The 9,571-nt window shown below is 32.6% G+C and overlaps 1 protein-coding gene across 2 annotated transcripts; it reads left to right on the top strand.

Moving 5' to 3' along the window:
• LOC109325163 (tRNA wybutosine-synthesizing protein 4) lies at positions 1,538-9,141 on the top strand. 2 transcript variants are annotated; one of them, XM_019557350.1, is made up of 14 exons: positions 1,538-1,680; positions 1,781-1,869; positions 1,960-2,081; positions 2,242-2,289; positions 2,572-2,653; positions 3,312-3,414; positions 3,987-4,107; positions 4,199-4,246; positions 4,441-4,524; positions 6,512-6,576; positions 7,817-7,868; positions 8,104-8,142; positions 8,741-8,805; positions 8,857-9,141. In XM_019557350.1, the coding sequence occupies exons 1-13, from the start codon at positions 1,610-1,612 to the stop codon at positions 8,795-8,797; spliced, it is 981 nt and encodes a 326-aa protein (XP_019412895.1). In that variant the 5' UTR covers positions 1,538-1,609; the 3' UTR covers positions 8,798-8,805; positions 8,857-9,141. The 2 variants fall into 2 exon arrangements, with proteins under 2 accessions (XP_019412895.1, XP_019412886.1); XM_019557341.1 differs by having other exon boundaries at positions 8,741-9,141.

Genomic DNA, 9,571 nt, shown 5'->3' with positions numbered 1-9,571 from the left:
ATACTGTGGAAGTTGAGACTAAAAAGTATGTTGTTAGTCGCTACCTCAAGTATCAGATGACTGATGATAAATCAGTAGAGTCTCAATCCGACGAGATACAGAAAATTTCTCATGAGATCATCTCTAAGGGTATGCCCCTAGATTAGTAATTCCAAGTGGCTATCATAATTGACAAACTGCATCCTAGTTGGAAGGACTTCAAAAACATTCTGAGGCATAAGACCAAATTTTTTTTTGGAATCTCTGATCACTCGTCTTCGAATTGAAGAAGAGGCTCGTAAGCAAGATCAGAGAGATATAATGCTAATTGTCTCCAACAATAGCACAAAGAAGAAATTCTTAGGTGTGATTATGGAGCCTTCTAGCACTAACTTCAAGAATCAGAACCGTAGTGGAAATAAGGCTAAGAACACTAGTCGCAACAAGAATTAGAACACCTATAAGGTTCAATATGCTAAGCCACCCACTAAGAATGATACTAGCAACCTGTTCATCTGCTTCAAAGGGGGGAGCCAAGTCATATGGCACGGAAGTGCAGAAATAAACCTCTGAATCGCCCTCCACATGCCAACATGATTGATGAGCCATTTGTGGCAGTATTATTTGAGGTCACTATGGCTGGAGGAACTGTTAGGTCGTGGGTACATACTGGCGCCTCCCGCCACTGTTGTTGCTGAAGCTGATGATGTGGAGCTGAAGATTACATCTAGGAAGACTCTGATTCTCAAAGATGTGAAACACACTTCAGATATGAGGAAAAATCTAGTTTCTAGTTTTCCTCTTAATAAAGCTGGTTTTATCCAGACCATAGGAGCAAAATTGTACACTCATACTAGGAATGAGGTATTTGTTGGGAAATGGTACGCCATTGATGACATGTTTAAATTAAATATTAATGTTTCTTTGAATAAAAATTTTGGTTCAGTCTACATGTTGTGTGATTTTAATATTTGTCGTTCTAGACTTTGCCATATTAATAAACATGCAATTTCAAAACTGAGTATGTTATGTTTAATTCCAAAGTTATCTAAAAATAATTTTGAAATTTGTGAATCACGCAGTCAAGTAAAAATTTCAACAAAAATACCATATAAATCAATAGTACGAAAATCTGAGCTTTTAGATTTAATACACTCAGATATATGTGAATTAGATGGAATGTTAACTAGAAATGATAAACGTTATTTTATCACTTTTATTGATGACTGCTCTAATTTTACTTATATATATCTTATGAAAAATAAAAGTGAAGCGCTTGACATGGTTAAGTTATATGTAACTGAAATTGAAAATCATTCAACAAAAAATAAAGAAACTCAGAAGCGATAGATGCACCGAGTATGATTCTAACATGTTTAATAATTTTTATAAATTAAATACGTTATTCATTAAACAACTATACCACATTTACATGAAAGAATAGAAGTTTAACTGAATTGTTATGTGTTAAATAGATTCCCAATACTAAAAACAAATTTCCCCATATGAAATTTTAAAAAATAGACAACCGAACTTGAGAACTTGAATTTGTTTGGCTTATCTCGTAATACCAGACTCCAAGAATAAAAGATTTAGATTGATAAATTGAGAAAGAAAAGAGAAGAAGGGAATGGCGAGTGATTCTCATAGCAACACTGTTGCAGTGCAAGCCACAAACGACGACGCTTCCGCTAGTAAATTGTTCGTACTTTCTCTTCTTTCTTCTTTCTTCTTCTTCTTCAATTATTATTATCATTAACAAACCCTAATTCTCTATTCAATGATTCAATGAATGATTCAGGTCATGTGTGAAGAAATCTTACATGAAAGATGATTACATTCATTTATTTGTTAGAAAACCTCTCAAGAGATCTCCTATTATCAACCGTGGTATCATTCTTATTCATTAACACTTCAATTTCATTTTTATGAATTCAATCACTACCAAATTTGTGAGGTTTATTGTGTGTGGTTATCAAGGTTACTTTGCTCGTTGGGCCGCATTTCGGAAACTTCTATACCAATTTCTTGATGTTGGATCAACAAAGAAACAGATATTATCACTTGGAGCTGGTTTTGATACAACCTATTTCCAATTGCAGGTGAATCAAAGCTTTTGTGTTATAATTTTCGTGAAATTCTTTGATTTAATTATATTTTTAGAGGACATAAGGACGCTATTTAATTTAGTTCTCATATTTGATCATATGTTATATGTGTATTGCTTTTTCATAACTAAGCGTTAATTGCTTTTCTTGCCAGGATGAGGGGAAAGCACCACATTTATATGTGGAAGTGGATTTTAAGGAGGTAGGAACTTTTATTTATTTATTTATTTATTTTTTCGTTCCGGAGTTTGAATTCGAATGTATACTTTATTTATTTTTATTCACGTATGGGTCCTTAGTGGAGATGCTTTGCCATGAAACTCATGTCTAACACTATATGGTTTGAATAAGTATCAATCTAATTGAAGAAAAAGAAAAGAAAAGAAAAGAAAAGAAAAGAAAAGATGTATATAGTGTGTGAATGTTTAGTTTTTATAACTCTATCAATTTAGAAAGTTTAAGTACATCTGCTTGTGTAATTAAGGTAACGAGTAAAAAGGCGGCACTTATTGAGACTTACGGTCAATTGAGGAGCAAAGTTGGAGAAACTGCATCCATATCAAGAGGTAAGCATTTCTGAATATAATGCTATATTAGGAAGGCACATTCCTTGATTCTTTATGCTCTCATATTATAGGGATGTTCTTTTCTTTTGCACTCTGGCTTGGTCCGGGTGGTTTTAGGGGGAGATGAAACAATAGCATAATAAAATATAGTGCAAGAAGAACCAAATTAGGATGCTTCATGCAAATGGCAGGGAGATGATGATTTGCATCATATCACTAGTTCTCATATTAATTTAATTTCTTGTGTTCATATCGAGAACCATTAATTAGCTCAATTATAGGGCACTGAGCACTAATATGCAATATAGGTTGATATCTGTTTGGAATACCTTTGAGGGGCCTTCGTTATGAATTTCTTTTTCTATAAAAATAATACCTTTGATTTTAGGATATACATTGCCTTGTCTGTCTTTTCTCTATAATATTTATTTACTTTTAGGATATGTACCTTGGTTTAAAACTTAGAGATTCTAGATGGTCTAAGAAAATTGATGTGGTAATAGGCCATGAGGATGGATGATGATTGTTTGGAGGCTATTCTACTATTTTAAATGGTGGAATGGAACATTTAAAATTCTAAGAATTGTAGTTTGTAATTGAAAATGCTTAAATGAGTCATCTATGAGCTTTTAATGCTTTTAATGCTCATTCTTTGCAGAAAAAGGAGAAGTGCTCAGTGATGACTACAAACTACTGCCTGTTGATTTGCGTGATACACAAAAATTGAGTGATATTGTAGCTCTAGCTGGTATGGATACAAGGTATGTGTTGGGAGTCATTTTTCTCTCCCTTTCATTGTGTTGTTGTGAAATAAAATTAACATTAAAAATTCCCTTCTTGGAAATGAATTAAAAGACAAACTGATATGTTATTTGCTGTTCTGTCTCTTTGATGAAATTCTTTTCTTTCAAAGAAAAATGATTCAAGATAATGCTGTGGAATGTAATAACTGGGAAGCAATATCATGTTTCTCTATGCAGGTTGCCATTTTACTGCTTCTATTGAGAAATTCAGTTTTAGATGTAATTTGTTAGGAGGCAGAAGCACCTCCAAGAACAATATTGTATTCCTTGTACTCATTACAATTTTATCCTTGGAAAATGGAAAAAAAGACTGAAATAAATTTGGGAATAAGAATTATTAAATTTTCATTTTTTAATGGCTTCTTGTGCAAACTTGCAATGGAACTATATTGACAGAGTTCTGTTCTGTTATATTTTCTAAAGAGATTTGTGCTGGAGGATATAATGCCAATCTGTTTTGTATTATGTTTTGGATTTTTAGCTATTTTATATTTTAATATTAAATTGAATCGATCTGATATTGTTATCAGTCTTCCGACTTTCATAATTGCAGAATGTGTTCTGATCTACCTGGACCCGAATTCAACCCGTGCAGTTGTAAGTTGGGCTAACCAAACATTTACAACAGCAGTGTTTTTTCTATATGAGCAGGTTAGACCCTCCATATCTTATTTTTCTTCATTTTGTTTAATGGGTATAAAATAGGATCTTATTTGCATTATATGGTCCTTTATGTTAACAGATTAACCCAGATGATGCTTTTGGGCAGCAAATGATCAGAAATTTGGAGGTATGGATGTCAAAATTTTGTGTGATCTTGAAGGAGGATTTTTTCTCTTTACTTTAATGCGAACATATATATTTTGTATTTTATTTCTTTTGCTCCTTTTTGTTCCTCTGTTTTTTATCCTTAAACTACTTTATCATAGAATACCTCAGACTCAGTTATGTGCCATTAATATGATTTGTCTTGTTTTGAATCAGAGTCGAGGCTGTGCTCTCTTGGGTATTTATGCTACACCATCTTTACTTGCAAAGGAAAAGTTATTTCTGGACCATGGATGGCAGGTATATCATATGTATATTTTCTAGAAAAGACGTCTCTGGTTTTCTTTTTGTATCAATCATTTATATGCTATATAATGTAACTTTTATAAACAGGTTTTTCACTTGTCTTTAAAGTTAAATATTTTTTCTCTTATGGACCTATAATTATGGAGAGGTTTATCATTTGTGCTTCATTAGTTTGAAGCCTTTGTCCTCAAATGTTATGCCAGAAATTGTCTGAGTTTAGTGTATCAGTGAAAATTATGAGAATTAATGTTTTTAGGAAATAGATAATTATTTTTAGAGTAAATTACACGATACCCCTTGAGTTTTAGTGAAATTACACAAATCACCCCTCTTTTTCAAACCTACACAAACCACCCTTAATTATATACATACATTACACTGACTACTTGTGTAGGAGAGATAAGTGTAATTTATGAAATAAAAATGGTGACGAGTATATGATATATCATGAAGACAAGTCGAGATAGTATAAGAGTCAATGTTTATTCATTATTTTTGGTTCATTATAAACTGCATCAATAAGTCTAAGGATGTATTTAAATCAATCTTATATTATATTGTAACTAACCAAAATAATGAATAGACATTGACTCTTATACTATTTGGACTTGTCTTCACATTATACCATATTTTGTTTAACTTAATTATATTTGTCATCATTTTTTTGTTTAAGAAATTAAACTTATCTCTCCTACAGGGGTAGTCAGCGTAATGTATGTATATATTTAGGGGTGGTTTGTGTAGGTTTAAAAAAATGAGAAGTGATTTGTGTAATTTCACTAAAACTCAGAGGGTGTCAATGTAATTTACTCTTCTTTTTATTATTCTTGTAAATTTAAATTTATTTATTCTTGTGTATATAAATATTAGAGTGTTGTTCATTCAAGCAATTTAGTTGTTTTTCAGTCTCAACTGTAGTGTTCTAGCATTTCTTTCTAGTACTAAACAGAAAAACACTGCACAATGCCAAATAACCTCGCCTTTCTTACTTCTTCTAAAGCTCAAATCCATTAAGGATTGAAGATACAACAATGAAGTGTAAACATAAAGAAGAAGAGTTGCTATAAGTGCAAATAAATTCTTTGAACAAAGGATAACAATGAGGAAACAAGGTTTATGTTTGGTGAAGGTGGAGTAAAATGAGTGAGTGGGATAGGTTTTGAGATAATGAGAATGGGGTTTGAGTTGTTGAGGGTAGCTTGGAAAAATAAAAAAAGGACTGGGTGTGTATTTTATATATAATTTTACGCATTAATCTTAACCATTATATATATATATATGTGTGTGTGTGTGTGTGTGTGTGTGTGTATAGCTACAACAACCAAGCTCATATGTCACGAGGTGAATTCGGCCACATAGGTCAACCATCCCCATTGGGTTCTATCACAAACCAAATTTCAATTTTTAGTGAAACCTAAAAGATTAAGGTTTTTTTATGGAGTTTCCTAAAGTTTTTCGCTCTTCATGTACCCTCTTAATTGGATTACCTTCCATCTAAGCATGTAAATTTCACAAAAAAACATCAGAAAGCCTACGCAAAAGTTATATATGAATGGGTTGTATAAGTGGCTTCTAGTTTCAGAGTTTGTTTAGTACATAATGCAGACACGAGGAGAGTGTGCCAGTGAGATCCTGCTGAACTTAATCCTGTTGAGTATTGTAGTCCAAATAATGGATTTCTCCTTAGAAGGGGCCTTAGACGTCTGTAATATTTTATTTCCCTCTTTCTCCGTTAAAGAATGTTCATTTCTTTAAGCATTTTGAATCACTTAATTTGTGATTGTAGCCAGTCAGATTTGAAATGCTTTTTTTCAAGATCATTATTGTTTTGTGAAAGTTAAATTTCACGCTCCTTTTCAGTTCTTTTTTTATGTTAGTTTTCATTCTTATGAAATCATCGGGTAGTCATATGCAATGCTTAGTTATTCTATGACTAATAAATACGTTCATGAATCATGATATTTCCTTTTTTTGGGTACAGAGAGCTGTTGCCTGGGATATGCTGAGAGTATATAGTGAATTTGTTGACGCTCAAGAAAGACGCAGGTACGCTGCCAATTGCTTGCTGCTTTATCAGGCTTCTGCCTGGAAAGATTAAGTCATAAACTTTAATTTTTTCCATGTTGGTTGATGTTTTGATGCTAAGGGTTATTAATTGAGAAATAGTTGATACAATGGGATTATTCTCTTAAACTGAAAATATATTAGTTGGTTGTAACAGCATTAACTTGAGACTGTTTTTTTGAAGCCCAGCAAGAAGGAAATTTTTCAATAATTTCTAATGGGTTAATTAAAGCTGATTTCAGCTGTTTTGGGCGTTTAATTGTGGTCTCTCTCACTATCATGCATGTTCCTTTTGTCATGTTTGGTCCTTTTAGTGTAATAATAGATTTTTTACCATGCTCTTTTAATTACATTTGTATGTATGTATATATATAAATAAGGGTGAATACGACCTTTCATAGTTAGCTAGGAATGATGAAGTGTCAGTTATGATCGAAAGTATGTTAATGATTTAGAAGGATGGAATATGTCTTATAAAGTAGAATCTAAGACTCCCTTAAATCCAAATGTTTTCTTTCATATCATTATGAAGCTAAGCTTTAAAGTAGTGAACTAGCGATAGGTTGTATTCATTAACAAATTGTAGTAATGTTTTCATGCTGTGAGTATCTTGAGTATCTATGTAAATAAAGTGATTTGATTATAGGGTTAGTGTGATTAAAAGGAAAGATGAAGTAGTTGAGGTGAAAATAAGCCGTCTATTATGACAAATAATTTGCCATTTCTCAGCTTTACTAGTTACATTTTAAATTCTAAAACAGTAGTTAATCATTACAATAACAACATCCATGCCTTCCCCCATTAGGTGGGGTCGGCTAATAGTAAATCATTACAAATATTTTTTAACAGAATAAGAAAAGTGAACTAAATATTCACTTAAAAGGCACTAATTGAAGGTGTATGAACTAAAGGATGGGGAGGGTGGTGGTCCCCTGTTGGCTTTGCCTGTGTCAGCATCTTAATAGCTGCTGCTTTTCTTGATGCTTACATTCTTTTTGCTTGATAACCCATCGAGATTTTATTCTTTAGTGTTATGATACCAACATCTTAGAACTGTAGTATGATGGAACTTTTTCAATTCTATTAGATAGAAAGTTTATTTTCCATGATTCTCTATCCACCTTTTTGCTCATTTTTATCTACTTTATGATTGGTAGCCTCTTTCTTTTGCAGACTATATCCAAAGATATTAATTATTACTTGGTGATATTTTATTATTTAGGATTGAACGGTTGGAATTGTTTGATGAATTCGAAGAGTGGTACATGATGCAGGTTAGTACATTTCTGCATACTTGTGACATATTTTGCTGAGGCTTTGAATCGTTGGTTTCAATCAGAGTTAATTGGCTCTCTCTCGCTCTCATTTAAGTATTTAGCAATAGATGGTTAAAAGTGAACAAGTAACATAAAATATTTAACCACTCCTACAATTTTAGGACGTTTGCTCACTGTGATGAATAGTTCCTCTTTTGTTATTCCACTAAGTTTTCCCTCTACTGAATTGCAGGAGCATTACTGTGTGGCTTATGCAATCAATGATGCAATGGTATGCTCTGCTCTACTGTTGATCCTTGTTCTTTCATATTTAGCAAATTAGAAGAGAAAAATCATTTAAAATATGATAAGGAGTGGTGAGCCTTGGGGCAATGATAAGGCCTTGTGACCTGGAGCTTACAGGTTTAAATCCTGGAAAACATTTCTCTGCTTACAGGGTAAAGTTACGTACATCTATCTTCTGGTCTTAACCATTGGCCATACTCCAGTACGTGGGGAATCAGAATCTTCTTCAGTAATGGAGAGACAAATTCTTGTTTTCACACTTGCAATGAAGGATAAAAATATCATATAATTATATTTAAAGGATAATAGTGTTAGATCCTTGTGTTTTTTCATGTTGTTTGTGATGTACTTGTCTCTCTATTAATGGAGAGGACCCTAATTCCTAGGTGGGAGTCCTTGCACTGGACCACTTACTATATGATAAGGAAATAGGTTTGCATTATCATTTAAAGTTTAAACTGAAATTATAATATGATGGACATAGACACATAGTGGGAATATATTAATTGCATTTCCCATATTTCTTAGTGTAATATGGGAGCATAGTGGTTGATCATTTATTCCTTAATTTTGTCATGATTCAGGGTCTATTTGAGGATTTTGGTTTTTCTGATGACAAGAATGTGTCTCCTTCCTCATGAAGCATGAAGATACACTCCCATATGGTGCCATTTATATTGTATTTCTCTTGCCATCTTATGATTGTGAATGTTAATATGGGAACCACTCATGGTGAACACTTGCTACCTCACTATTGGGGTTGTTGTAAGGTAAAAATGTTTTCTCAAATCTCAGTTACATGTTAGTTTTATTTCATCAGAATTCAGCCAAATGGATGATTAGTTCTGTATACTTTTGTTGGACATAGAATGGGTCCATTTTCTTTTTCTGCTATAGCTGGTTTGCAAAGAAAATGTGGTGGATCCCACATAGCACCAACAGATATAATTCATCATTTTGGCTTGTGTGGGGCATTGCCCATGTGAGAGAGATTGAAAAGTTTTGAGTGTTCTTCTATGCTTATACATCACTTTCTTTGCCCTTTTGTTTTGTGCTTCCCTTTCTCTGTTAAACTGAGTCATTTGGATGATAGATTCCTTGATAATAATTTAGTTTAACTGCAATTGAAAAGGGTGTTTCCAGGATTTGAATTTGTAACCTCATGGTCGCTAAACAACTAACTTACTATTATGAGAAACTCGCCCTTTTTCTATAAAATTGTGGGCTATCATTTGTTATATTTGACACAATTTTTTAACTTATTAGATAGTTGTTATTATGGTTAAACCTTTTGTAATATACCAAAGCTTTGGGAAAAACAATTACATACCCTGAAAATGGTTAGTTCCTTACTGATAAAATTAAGGGATACCTTTGGTTATAACTAAAAAAACCTTGTGTAATATGTTAATTGA

The sequence above is a fragment of the Lupinus angustifolius genome, chromosome LG01 (assembly GCF_001865875.1).
Source record: "Lupinus angustifolius cultivar Tanjil chromosome LG01, LupAngTanjil_v1.0, whole genome shotgun sequence".
Classification (NCBI taxonomy): domain Eukaryota; kingdom Viridiplantae; phylum Streptophyta; class Magnoliopsida; order Fabales; family Fabaceae; genus Lupinus; species Lupinus angustifolius.
The sequence above is the reverse complement of the archived record's forward strand: the minus strand, read 5'-3'. Positions and strand labels throughout refer to the sequence as shown.